General features: G+C 41.2%; 1 protein-coding gene across 6 annotated transcripts in view; it reads right to left on the reverse strand.

Annotated features, from left to right (window-relative positions):
• Window positions 1-14446, reverse strand: part of rtkna (rhotekin a) — an 82558-nt gene that overhangs the window by 28710 nt on the left and 39402 nt on the right. For 2 of the 6 annotated variants that reach the window (XM_061767277.1, XM_061767276.1), the window contains exon 1: window positions 3061-3429. The exons of 3 other annotated variants lie outside the window; for them this stretch is intronic. In XM_061767277.1, coding sequence (XP_061623261.1) covers window positions 3061-3408 — 348 coding nt within the window. In that variant the 5' untranslated portion in view covers window positions 3409-3429. Of the gene's footprint in view, window positions 1-3060; window positions 3430-14446 lie in introns of those variants that run through there. One more of the 6 variants, XM_061767272.1, reaches the window with a different exon arrangement.

Consider the following 14446-nt stretch of genomic DNA (forward strand, 5'->3'; position numbering starts at 1 on the left):
GTCAAGGTTTTGTCTCACAAAAAATATTTTGGCACAGCAACTTTACTCTCATGACACAGGGACTTTTTTCTTGTAATTTTACTATTTTGTTCTTTTCGGTGTGGTCCTAAATAAAACTCCTTCCTAAATGTCAACTCTCTTTGTACATCAAGAATCAGCCTGTCATTATGTACGACTTAGCAGCCAGTTATGATTTTCAGAGGCAACACACAAACGTTGATTAGAGGAGGCTGTGCAGAGCCACAAGTCTGCGAGCGCCTGACACACAGACTTAGACACTTCAGATACTTTTACAAGGGAATCAGAAGCACAATCCACAGATAGTTGACGTATACACGTCCGTGTCTGCTCAAACAACACATACAAACAAACAATTAATTATGCTATATCAGTACATACATACCCAAAGAAGACGGTTACAACTGCACAGTAAGCTGCAGTTACAAAAGTCATTTTTCACAGAAGATAAAGAATATATGCCTGTGAGTATTGTTGTTGTCTATCTGTGTGTGTTGCTAAAATTTTTTTACATAATATCCATTGATTAAAGGGTTATAACTAACACATCAATGATATTCGTTATCCTGTCTGTGGTGTTTTGCGTTATGTGTTAGTATTAATATAGCAGGACGTTTCCAAGGCAAAGTTATGTGGTTATTCTAAATACAGAACATGTAATTCGCTTTGTTTTAATTTTAGTTTGACAGTAAACTTTGACTGGGCGTGGCAATAAACAGCTTGTAGGCTCTTTTTTTTTTTTTTTAAAGAATTGTTCAATACCTGCCAAACTGCTATTTGGTGTGGAGTAGAGAAGAGTTCACTGCTACCATATAGCGCTCGTATCTCACAATTTTGCTCCCAAGTCAAAGCAAAAGATTGGCCAAGCGATGGCTCATACCTCGAAAAATTCAAGAGCTAGGTCATTCGTAAGTTCGGGTACCACTATGTCGGCATTAAAGCTGAAAGGGGCACTTGGACCTGCATTGAAATCCAGCCTCACATAAGTCAGGCAGGAACAATTCTAGGATTCAAGGTTTAGGGGTGCTGGGATTCATTTTAGGGGTCCTTCAGCACTCCCCAGAAATTGGCTAGAAAACACCTTTGCCAGTCAGTTAGGTCATCAGTAGCACCTTGACTTTAATATCAATTGTACATGACACAACAACTAACTTCTCTCATTCAAATTCAAACAGAGGACAGTGGTAAAATGATTCGTTGTTACAACCAAGTACTGTGGTTTTAACTTTTCTAGGTTGTTTTAAAAAAAGATTAGTTTCAAAATGTTTTGATCTCTCAAATTTTAGGGGAGCTTGGATTAATTTTAGGGATGCTTCATCGGCCCAAAAAATGGGCTAGAGGTGCCCATGGTGAACTGGTTACTTATACAACCCAATTCCAATGAAGTTGGGACGTTGTGTTAAAAATAAATAAAAACAGAATACAATGATTTGCAAATCATCTTCAACCTATATTTAATTGTATACACTACAAAGACAAGATATTTAATGTTCAAACTGATAAACTTTATTGTTTTTAGCAAATAATCATTAACTTAGAATTTTATGGCTGCAACACGTTCCAAAAAAGCTGGGAGAGGGTCATGTTTACTACTGTGTTACATCATTTCTTTTAACAACATTCAATAAACATTTGGGAACTGAGGACACTAATTGTTGAAGCTTTGTAGGTGGAATTCTTTCCCATTCTTGCTTGATGTACAGCTTCAGCTGTTCAACAGTCCGGTGTCTCCGTTGTCATATTTTACGCTTCATAATGCGCCACACATTTTCAATGGGAGACAGGTCTGGACTACAGGCAGGCCAGTCTAGTACCCGCACTCTTTTACTACAAAGCCACGCTGTTCTAACATGTGCAGAATGTGGTTTGGCAATGTCGTGCTGAAATAAGCAGGGGCGTCCATGAAAAAGATGTTGCTTGGATGGCAGCATATGTTTCTCCAAAACCTCTATGTACCTTTCAGCATTAATGGTGCCTTCACAGATGTGTTACCCATGCCATTGGCACTAACACAGCCCCATACCATCACAGATGCTGGATTTTGAACTTTGCGTCCATAACAGTCCGGATGCTTCTTTTCCTCTTTGGCCCGGAGGACACAATGTCCACAATTTCCAAAAACAATTTGAAATGTGGACTCTCTGCGACTATTTTCTCACGCATGTGTTCACAAAGAGGTGAACCTCGCCCCATCTTTGCTTGTGAATGACTGAGCAATTCAGGGAAGCTCCTTTTATACCCAATAATGGCACCCAGCTGTTCCCAATTAGCCTGTTCACCTGTGGGATGTTCCAAAGAGGTATTTGATGAGCATTCCTCGACTTTCTCAGTCTTTTTTGCCACCTGGCCCAGCATCTTTGGAACGTGTTGCAACCATAAGTTAAGTTAATGATTATTTGCTAAAAACAATAAAGTTTATCAGTTTCAACATTTAATATCTTGTCTTTGTAGTGTATGCAATTAAATATAGGTTGAACATGATTTGGAAATCATTGTATTCTGTTTTTATTTATGTTTAACACAACGACCCAACTTCATTTGAATTGGGGTTGTACTTAGACAGTGTAGGCTGACACATAGTAATCAAAGTATGCTTGCAAGCAGATGGTGAACAAGTGTGCAAGGTTTCTCTACACAGTGTCATTGCCCAATACCATGTCCTTTTTTAATTTATTTTTTTTGACAATTGGGCATTTTTAGCAGCTCCCGCGGGAATCATTTTGAAAACATTCTGTATGAATTTCCCAAAGAGAGAACAACTTTAGACAGACTGGCCACTGAGCATTCAGCACATGTCCAATAGCTGGTGTTCGGAGGATGCACACTTCAGCATGCAAGCGGCGTGAAAGTTGGCTGTGAGCCCAATCGGCACCACAACCAATTAGGAGGTTGGCCCAAAACGTGCTGGCCCCGCGACACGGGCGATCCACGCGACGCGTGACGTCGACGATGACAAGTGACTGATATTTTCCACGCAGCCAGCAGACCCTCTTAACCCTTTGTCAAGGAATAGGAAGGAAAAAACGACAGACGCTTACTCACCGCTTGGTTGTTTGTGTGGTTCATGGTGTTGGGCGCTTTACGCAACAAACGTCCCGCACACAGCGTGAAAATAACTCGGATTTCTGTTTTGAGGCACGCACAAACGGGACAGAATCTTAAGTGGCAAAAAAAAAAAATCCTAAAATCCTTCGGGTGACTTCGCAAGTTGTTATGGATCCCCACTGTCCACGCACTCGCTCGTTTGCTTAGAAAGACGCTCCATTGTGCGGAGCTCCGTGCGGGTCGTCCTCTGTGCCAACATCGTGCTTGCTTTAGTCCCAACTGCTCCTCGGCTCCCCCTCCCACTCTCTCGCTTTTGCACACACACATGCACACATGCAGCAGCATCAACAGCAGCAACACGAGGGGAGGATTTAAGAGTGACCCACGGATGGACCAACCAAGAGACTTTCCTCGGGAGGGCGGGTGTGTACGTAGAGGAGTGACTTGTCATTTTAGGCATGCCCCGCTCCCACCCACGCCCTCCACGGAGACATTCAGGGACAGCTAGAGTGCCTTAAAGGGCACACCAGGTGTTGGCAGCAATTTCAAGAGTGTCAATGCACTTGCACGTCACATTTTCCATTCATAGATTCTCAGGGTCCTCTTACAACATGGGGGTAATATACTGCTCTATAATCAAAATTCATGTTACAAAAGCTCAAGGGAGCAAAATGGCAAGTTGATGCCTACACCACCCACAGTGGGGAAGAAAAATGTCACTGTTTTTGTTTTTTCCTTTTCTTTTTTTATTTTAAGCAGTGACTCAAGTTTTTTGGGGGGGTCATTATGACATGCTCAGTCACCATTTCCCCAATCTTACAAATGGGCAATATAGATTTTTCAGTGAACCTAACATGCATGTTTTTGGAATGTAGGAGGAAGATGGAGTACCCCGATGCAATGCAAGCACCCACACATGCAATCTCCCCACAGGAATCCCAAACCGGAGGTTCCAACGCTGAACCTCTCGACTCTGAAGTAGATGTAGCGACCGCTATCCCTTATTTTTCCAAAAGTCCTCCAAATGTTGCCGGAGTCTAAAAAAAATATCACTGGCATTTATAAAGAAACACAACCGGAAGCGCAAAATACGACAACTAACACCCCGGACTGTTGAGCAACTGAAGTTGTACATCAAGCAAGAATGGGAGAAAATTCCACTTAAAAAGCATCAACAATTAGTGTCCTCAGTTCCCAAACACTTACTGAGTGCTGTTAAAAGGAAGGGTGATGTAACACAGTGGAAAACATCCCCCTCTCCCGTCTTTTTTTTTTTTTTTTTTAAATGTGTTGCAGGCATCCAATACAAAATTAGTGAATATTTGGGGGGGGAAAGGTTTATCCCTTTGAACATCAAAATATCATGTATTTGTAGCGTATTCAGTTGAATTTAGGATGAACATTTCTCAAGTTAAAAGCTCTCAATTTACCGGTCGATCTACGTTCCTACCCTCACCTATGGTCACGAGCTGTGAATCGTGACCGAAAGAACAAGATCCCGGATACAAGCGGCCGAAATGAGTTTCCTCCGCAGGGTGTCCGGGCTCTCCCTTAGAGATGGGGTGAGAAGCTCGGCCATCCGGGAGGATCTCAGAGCAGAGCCGCTGCTCCTCCGCATCGAGAGGAGCCAGATGATTTGGCTAGGGCATATGATTCGGATGCCACCTGGACGCCTCCCTGGTGAGGTGTTCCGGGCATATCCCACCGGGAGGACACCCTGGGGACGACCCAGGACACGCTGGAGAGACTATGTCTTTCGGATGCCCTGGGAACGCCTCAGGATCCCCCCGGAAGAGCTAGATGAAGTGGCTGGGGAGAGGGAAGTCTGGGCGTCCCTGCTAAAGCTACTGCACCGGATAATCAGTAGAAAATGGATGGATGGATGGAAGAATTTTAAAATCATTGTATTCTATTTTTATTTACGTTTTACACGACATCCCAAATTAATTGGAATTGGGGCTTGTTCACGATAGCTACAAACAGCAGATTTCTAAAGTAATGATAGCTAAACAATCTAATTCTTGTTGTGACTTTCGGCTTGTACCATCAGGGGTCTCCACAGTGAGTCCCCCGCATGATTTTGTTAGCACAGTTTTTTTTACACTGTACCAAGAGTGGCTGGATATTGATGCACTGACAGGGATTCAATCCTGCAGCATGTACCACTACACTACCAGTACTATAATAAATAATAATTAAAAAAATAATAATAATAAATAAATAAATCACATTATATTCAATCGAGCAATAATCCAACAAGAGGACTGGCTGCACAAAGATTAGCACCACTAGTCTAATTGGTACATAGAGTATACATGTAATTACTGACAGAGTAGTTACTCATCCTTCTCGATAAAAATACAAACTGTCATCCATCTCCCTGCGTGCCAGCATGCGCTCACAGCCTGGCCCATGTGAGCCTACTGGCAAGTTGTTGTGCAGCGAAGCGCTTGGCCTTGTCAATTGCTGATGTACCATTTGCGGTGAAGTGAAAAGAGGGAAAACTACACGGGAAAGGTTTGAGTGTGGTAATAAACAGGAATTAGGGGAGGAATCAGCTGACTTGGAGCGAGCCTCGAGGAAATCCGCACTGGATAACAATTCATGGAGTGTCCGAGCACTCATTTCCAAACACGAGGAGACAGCGGTCACGCTAATATGCCACAAGGGGATGTACTGTAAAAGCTACGCAGCCAAACTGTGTTTTCATTCAATTCAGCAGTACGGAGCAAAAAGGATTGTCGTGAGGTGTTTGTGTGTGAGCAGTGAAATGAGAGATACAAGCAGATGACATGTAGGAGGATGAGGACGGAGGAGGAGAGAGTTCATCTGTGGGCAGCCTTGGGCCGTAGCAACACGAGAACAAAGTGCATCTCGGTGGTTTAATAACATGTCTGCGCAACGTGTTCGCACCAGAGTTGAGGAGAAAGCCGTGCAGAGAGTTAAGCATTACATTATGAGTTTGACTTCAGAACCTCTGCGTTATATTGGGCAGAATAAGGAGAATGTAGCTCAACAACTGCAACTTCTACTCCAACTGCATCGAGACAACATTAATCAACACTTATTCCACATGACACAATTACTTAGTTAAGTATCACGTAGTATCTGTAGTGGATAAGCTGCTAAGTAAATGCTAATATTTTGCCAAGAAAACACAGTATTTTGCCAGAATTTCAACGTAGTGAGAGTATGATGGCTTTAAGGCACGTTATTTTTACAAAATTATTCAGGAAAAAATTAAGCAATATCAATGTTGCAAGAACCTGCCTCCTTAAAACTTTAACTACCTGTTAAAACGAATGCAATTCAAGTTGTTTTTGCGCTGTGCATTTTGGTCAAGATGCTACTAAACTCCAGTGACAGCAGACTCAGCTATTGAGTCACAACAACAAGAGTGCAGCTTGAAAGCTGACAGAACACATAGAGTTCATAATGTGCCATCAGCCTTAGGAGTGAGAAGACATGTGGAACCCAAACAAGATGAAGCTTGATAATGTACGACTTAGAGCTGTAAATATACTGCAGTTAATCAGATTAAGGTTTCATCAGCACGTAGCTGTGCCAAGCGGGCGTCCCGAGAACAATTTACACACACAGTTCAACGCAGGTGTTGAGGAACAAAGCGTGAGACGTGCGTGGACACAGTGGTGATACATGACTTGTTACAAGCATCTTGATGAGACGTAATGAATGAACATCTTGCTCATTCACTGTCATTACTAGCACGGGTTCCCAGGAAATGAGGACATTCTTTCATTGAGTCGACTCTCACCCGCCCCCTTCCTCTCCGAATCCAGAGCACTTCCTATTATTGACTCACTGACAACAGAGCACTGTTTCCTCTCTGGGACCACTGCACACCCTTATGGTCATTTCCTTAAACACATCTAATCCTCTCGCCTTCTTTCTTTCCGTCACATTTCTGTACACTGTGAGAAAGTCTTAATTCTGATCACGGCCCAGAGGAGTGACTCCACAGTGAATAAACTTACTAAAATTCACATTTCAGTATCCTTTGCAGACAGTAAATGCTTTTTGGTGAAGAATAATTGTGTAGTTTTATGCGTGCAGCCATCATTGATGTTTGTTTCCATTCTATATTATTGCACTGTAGCCTACTGAGACATTGGAAATGGATATATAAATATATAACATTTACATAAATGAATTACAGATCTGACAAATATATATATATACACAGTACATTGATATAAATAATAAATTTTAAAGCTTGTGTACCTGCCCCCCTTTGGACGCGAGAAGGTGTTGCAACCCACTGACACAAGAGGATGTGCTTATCACTATTGCTCATGAACTGCCTGTTTTCTTATAGCTGATGCATTATTCACAGAGGAATTATGGATTGAAAAATCAAAAAAATCAAAAGGAAAAAAAAATCCTGAATTTACACCAAAATGTATTGATTCCTCACAGGTCCACATCTCACCCCTGCATAAATTCTACTAAAAACAAATTTAGTAATCGTGATCACAATCAGATCTGAAAGTGGTCACAGAGTGTCAGTGTCACAAAATGAGGCGCATGTAAATTGATATCGTCCCAAAATGGTGTGTCAATTTCTACAGTGGATATAGAAAGTCTACACACCTCTCTTCAAACATCAGCTTTTTGTGAGAAAAATGAGACCAACATACATTATTTAAAATCTTTTTCCATCATTAATGAGACTGATAACCTGTACAATTGAATTTTTTGTCATCTTGTCGAGACAGGAAGTAAAAAGTGTCCGCAGTCCACACCCTCAAAAAATGTCAGGAGAAGCCTACTTGAACATCTAAAATTGAATTGGGCTTAATTAGAGGCAGTTTAAATGGTGGCAAATATGTGCTGACTTCCATTTATCATGACTTTGAATGTGATTAGTTAGTTAGTTCTGAACACAGCCGCATCCCAGTTATAAGAGGCTGTGCACACTTGTGCAACCGCATTATTTCAGTTGTTTATTTTTACTTCTGCTCTCGAAAAGATTACATTTTTTTAATCAATTGATTTGTATTGTTTATCGGTCACATTAATGGTGGAAATAGTTTTGAAATGAACTATCATGGTTATTTTTTTAATTCACAATACCATTGCCATTTAAACAGGGATGTGTAGACTTTTTACTGTATAGCCACTGTAGGTACTTAAGTTAGTAGTCATGTTATGTCTAGTGAGACACTGGCCAATGCACAATGTTTCAAAAGGGTAAATAGGGGTCATTGGCATGGTTATCCGCCTGTCTTAGCCAATCAAATCGAGCCATGCTTCTCTTTGTACCCAATAGACATGCAGAGTTAAAGGGAGTCACAGATGGATTAACCTCTCCATCACCCAATAATGACAGGATTATAAAGCATACAGTGTACTCGCATATGGTCACCTGTTGGCTCTAAGGTTGAAGGAGGCCACATGTACAATTTGAGGGTGCAAGGACATGACAGAAGGCCTGCCGAGGTGACTGTGTGAAAATGTCACCCCGAAACATGACATCACCCAGCTGGACACTTTGCTTGTACTGACCTCATCACGCCGAGGCGGGGAGGTGGGCTGTTGTCGAACAGCTCCGTAATGACTCTCAGCACCTCAAACCACAACAAGAGGCTCCTTTCAACAGAGCGCCCTTGTCATTAAACCCTAACTGCCGAGGACCCGCGTCCTAAACCTGGAATTCCCTCATAAAAAGTTTGCCTTGTGGCATGTGGCATTTTTTGACAGCACAGTCATGGCTTTTTTTGGGCGGGACGGCTCTACAACTCAAGCCTTTCTTCACGCTAGCTGCAATGATAAGTGTGTTGTAGACTAGACACTGAAATGCTATCAACTTTTAGATCATTTAAATGCTTTTAACGTAAAAAAACCCCACACCAAATTAGAATGACCGGGTCATTACTAGGTCTGTTGCACAGACATAAACTATCAGTATCACTGCATCACTAAGTGTGTTCTCATGAGAATTTAGTTGGAAAAAAAAGTTGAGCCCCAGTGCGTTAGAACTGGACTATTTGAAGCAATGTGTCACAGTGCTTTGTCAGCATTGTGCACATGGGTAATGCACCACAAACAATACTAAATTTGGGTGTTTGATTTTTGTTGTTTTTTTCTTTTAACTTTTTTGTATTAATTTTTTTTTTTTATAAATTCAATTAAATGGAATTATAAAAACCAAACAAATGCTAAATTTGGGGATTTAGAGAGCAAAATTTGGGAATAAAAATAGTTTCTGAAAGCACAGAAACTGAACACAACATAGGTTCTACAATCATAACACCGGCCTAAATGTTCAAGGCAAAAAAAAAAAAATACTGGTGGTCGAACTGCCGTCATATTAAGATGAGATGTCAGCACTTCACGACTTCAGTGCACCTCACTGAAAAGGGAGTTAGCAAAGTTAAAAAATAAAAATTGAAAAAATAAACATGTTTTGTCATATTTCCTAAAACTGTCAGTGTGACCTGACAATAGTACATGAGTAAAATAATGTGCAAAACCAAACAAAAACAAAAAAACCAATCAGCCCTCTTTGGCTCCATCGTGTACCAAACCACTGCGCCTGAGGTAAAACAAGCAATCAGAGACACAAGATGTGACTGACGAGGTGTCAATCATTTGCAAAGCGCTCAAGGGCACACTCATAGCAGGCACATCGCCATGGCCTCACGCTGACCTGTTACCTTGGGCTTCAGGAGCTTTGCTTAAACTATGGTGGTCTATCCACCTCTGGAAAAAAGAAAGAAAAATACCCATCATTGTTTTAGCATATTAGTATTGCAATGGGTAACTTGTTTTTAAACATTAAGAATTTTACCATGTTATTTAAAACATTTCTACTTCTTACAGTTAAGAAAGGCTTTATGAATGTCGATAATTACATGCATAAAACAACACCGTAGCTCTGTTTGGCCTTGAAACAGATTATGGATTACTTTATTTAGAAAAAACAACTAGATTGTGGCAAGAAAAGACTTAAGTGGGACCAGCTTCTTTATCCTCAATCAGTGAATGGTAACACATATGGTCAGACAGCAACAATCCAAATTATGATTCGTATTCATGACACACACACACGCAGTTACACAGTCTTTGGCATGCTGGTGGCAGACAGCTTGCACACATTGGCTCAGTAAATATAACTGCAACCATATAATTCAGCGCCAGTGACGCTGACGATATCTGTGGAATGTGCACAATGGGAATGGGTTGATTTAATAATGTAGCAAGCATGTAGCAACTCCAAGTGCTCTCCATGTGGAAGTCATGTTGCTAAGAAGAGATATAAGCAGAAATAGAATACATTGAGCTCCCACATCGGCTGTGTCAAAGGCACACCAAATCAATAAGATAACAGCAAATCTGGCACACAGCCTTGTGCACTGTGCAGATGTGAGGCCTTAAGTTACAACATACGAGAACACATACAAGCGGAAATTGCATTCATATGGAAACACCAACAAAATCAACATTTACATGCTCAGCAAAACACATTCAGGCTACCATATGTTCATTTAAACACACACAGACAATCATCAAATAAAAGCCCAGCTGCAGCAGTTCAGATCTTTTTAATTGCATGCTTTGATGAAGAAACACGTGTTTAATATTCCCACTTGAAAACACTTATTTAAAACAGCATGTAGCTATAAATCTTATTTAAAATGATTCGGATTATCTCGATCCTGATGGTGTAATTTGCAGTTCCTAAACAAAATAGTCCCCACAAAGTACTGAATCTAAAGTAGCTTGGCTTGGTGGAGAGCAGAGGGAGGATTAACAGGAGGTGACGCTGCAGGCTGAGCTTTATATAAAAAATAAATAAAAAAAAAGCAATCCAAATGTGAATATAGAGAGGCAGCTGCAGAGGGAGATGATCAAATGGTTTCAGCATTGAGAACAGAGAGGAGCACATAGCTGGAAGGTGAAAGTGTCACTTTCGTGTTCCAATAACAGCACCTGTCGGCCCGTCTGGGTATTTTCTCTCTTAGCCGACGCCTACTGTTTTTCCAAAGGAAGCTAGTTCCAGCCTCAGCATCTAGCCGGTTCCCGTTCATACAACAGAGCACCCATTCAGATCGCTGTTACGCCTCCTAACTGGTGCAAGGGCGATGGCTAGCTGGGGTGTGAACTTAAGTGTTACATTTGAGGGGGGTTAGCCCAAGTGTTGGGGTGCACGAGCCGGAATGTTTGGAGTCAGTGGACCAGAGGTTGGTTGGAAGAGAAGCTTACATCTTTTTTTTTGTTCCAAGAATGTAAGGGGTACATTGTGATACAAAGCCTCCTTTCTCCTCAGCCGGCTTCTGGCATGGAACTGAGGAAGAAGTGGAAAATAGTGTGTCCATACCGCCTACTGCATGGCAAGATACAAGCACACACAGTAAGAAAAAAAAAAAAGTAAGAAAAAGTAAAGTAAGTAAGTAGGGGGGAAAAAAGCAGGTAAGCATACAGTGGATATAAAAAGTGTACACACCCCTTTTCAGATTTTTGTGATATAAAAACGTGTATGTGTATGTGACCTACAAACCATACAACGGGGGGGGGGGAATTCTTTTCGAGACGGGTACAAATAAATAACTGAGATGTGGTTGCACAAGTGTGCACACCCTCTTATCACTGGGGATGTGCAGTGAACAGTTCCAAATAGCAGTCATTGTTAGCACAAAATCTTCAGCTAAAAATGTCAGGAAACTCCAACTATAACACCTGAACTTTATTCTGTGTTAATCAGAGGCACTTTAAGTGGTGGCAGGTGTGTGCTGACTCCCATTTAACATGGTTTTGAATGTGATAAGTTAATTTCGAACATTCCCACAGCCACATTCCCAGTTGTAGAGGGTGTGCATACCTTTGCAACCACAGTATCTCAGTTGTTTATTTTTATTTCACCTCTCAAAAAGATAGATATTTTTTCCTCAATTGAGTTGACAGGTTATAAGTCACAATGGTACAAAAACCTTTGAAATGATTTACCGTGGTCTCGTTTTTTACATAATTCATTATGATTTTTTTATATATCGCATCGAAAGGAGCTAGATGAGGAGGCTTGGGCTTCTGTTTAGGATGCCCCCTAAAACCATCCTTGGTGAGGTGTCCCAGCCATGTCCCACCGGGGAGGAGGCCCTGGGGACGACCCAAGAAATCCTGGGGAAACTGTCTCATGGCTGGCCTGGGAACGCCTCGGGATCCCTCCGAATAAGCTGGACGAAATCTGGGGAAGTATTTCCTGCTAAAGTTGTCAACCCCCCTGCAACCCAACCTTAGATAAGCAGAAGAAAATGGACAGGGGTGTGTAGAGATTTTACTTTCTGCTAGTACATACTTGTATGTCTTTCCTGCTGTTCTTAAAGAAACGAAGCGAGAGACATACTGCAAAGAGACCTGCAGGCATGCAAGTCCAAGATGTTAAAACCAATGGCGTTGGAACAACTTTTTAAAATGGGGGTGCACAGTACTTTGGGTGCACTTTTTAACGCTTCTCCCATTTTCCATTCCAGAAAAGGGGCAAATCATACAGATAGGGGCACATAGGGCAAAAAGCGCACCCCCCCGGTTATAACGGATATACCTTTACCGAACCAAAGGTATCTGCTTGAGAAAGTAGCCAACAGCACTGATTTATTACTCAAATATTTACTCAGACACACTCGCGGGCTCAGTGGAGGGAGGAGTGTTCAATGAAGTGCGCCATTGTAGAGGAATGTGTATTGGCTCAGACATGACTGTGTCATGTGTATCACCAGAGAGCAAAAGCTGTTAGCTTCAGCAAAAACATCCACGGTAGCCAAACAGACTTTAGCTGAGCTAACATACTGTACAAACACACACACACACACATACTGTACTTACTATATTTTTTTAATAGTCTCATGCAGAGATTGGAAAAGAACTAACTAACAAAATACATTGCCTTCATTTAATAATTTTTTTTAATGTATTCCAAAATATTCCAACTTGCTATAATTTAGTAAACGTTCTTATCTTTTGGTTGTATAATGTTTTTGATAACATTTATGATCATTTTTAACTGTAATTAACTTCTAATCTTAATCTTAACCTAAGCAGTCTTTGACATGGCCCAGAGGTACAGTATATTCACCGCATTAAACAAATACAGTGGTGCCATGAGATGAGTTTAATTTGTTCCGTGACCACACTCGTAACTCAAAACACTTGTATCTCAAATTACCTTTTCCCAATGAAATAGGAGTGCCATTAATCTCTTCCAGCATTGCCCAAAAACAATTCTTGTCATGTTTATTTTAACGAGGGATTATAGTACTCCATAATATTGTACATACATCCATCCATCCATCCATTATCTGAGCCGCTTCTCCTCACTAGGGTCGCGGGCATGCTGGAGCCTATCCCGGCTGTCATCGGGCAGGAGGCAGGGTACACCCTTAACTGGTTGCCAGCCAATCGCAGGGCACAAACAAACAAACAACCATTTGCGCTCACAAGTCACACCTACGGGCAATTTCAAGTCTCCAATTAATGCATGTTTTTGGGATGTGGGAGGAAACCGGAGTGCCCAGAGAAAACCCACGCAGGCACGGGGAGAACATGCAAACTCCACACAGGCGGGGACGGGGATTGATCCCCGCACCTCAGAACTGTGAGGCTGACGCTCTAACCAGTCGGCCACCGTGCCGCCATTGTACATACAGTCATGACAAAATTTAATGGAATTAAAAACAATTAGGTTTTGTCACACTGCATCAATTGAATGCTGCTCCTTCTGGTGTGCCCACCTTGGGGCAGTATAAGACAGACAAACAGATATACTGTTAATTGAGGCATTATTATAAATCCCACTTAAATTCTAGGCAGTCCTGCCTGGATAAAGCAGCCAATATTGCAGCAGTGTGTGTCCTGCCTAGAACTCAAGTGGGATTCATAATAATGCTTCATTGAGACGTCTCAACTTCTCTCTCAATTCATCAGTATGGGACTAATATTAGTCATTCAATGCAGAGGATAAAGAATATATGACTGTAAGTAACATTTTCCGTCTACATGTTGCTTCCTAGATAGTGTTTAAATCATTTCTTAAAAGATTAAGGGACCACAACATAGATGGTAATTCAAAACTAGAGAAAGGGGAACAGGTGTATTTAAAAAAATATAAGAACAAACATAAAACAGGGCTGTGTCTCCGTTGCAGGAGTTGACTTATGGAATGGCTATGATATTGAATTGAAAATGTGTAGCTCCCTTACTATGTTTAAAAAGATGTTTTAAACAAGTGTTAAAAATGTATACAAATTAGGTGCAAATAAAAAAAACAAAAAAACTGATGAAACAGTTTGCAACGTTAGCTTGAATGTCGTGATAAATTTACATTGACTTGTTATTCTTGGATATGTAGAGTATACTATATAGGATT

Source organism: Phyllopteryx taeniolatus, chromosome 3 (assembly GCF_024500385.1).
Source record: "Phyllopteryx taeniolatus isolate TA_2022b chromosome 3, UOR_Ptae_1.2, whole genome shotgun sequence".
NCBI lineage: Eukaryota > Metazoa > Chordata > Actinopteri > Syngnathiformes > Syngnathidae > Phyllopteryx > Phyllopteryx taeniolatus.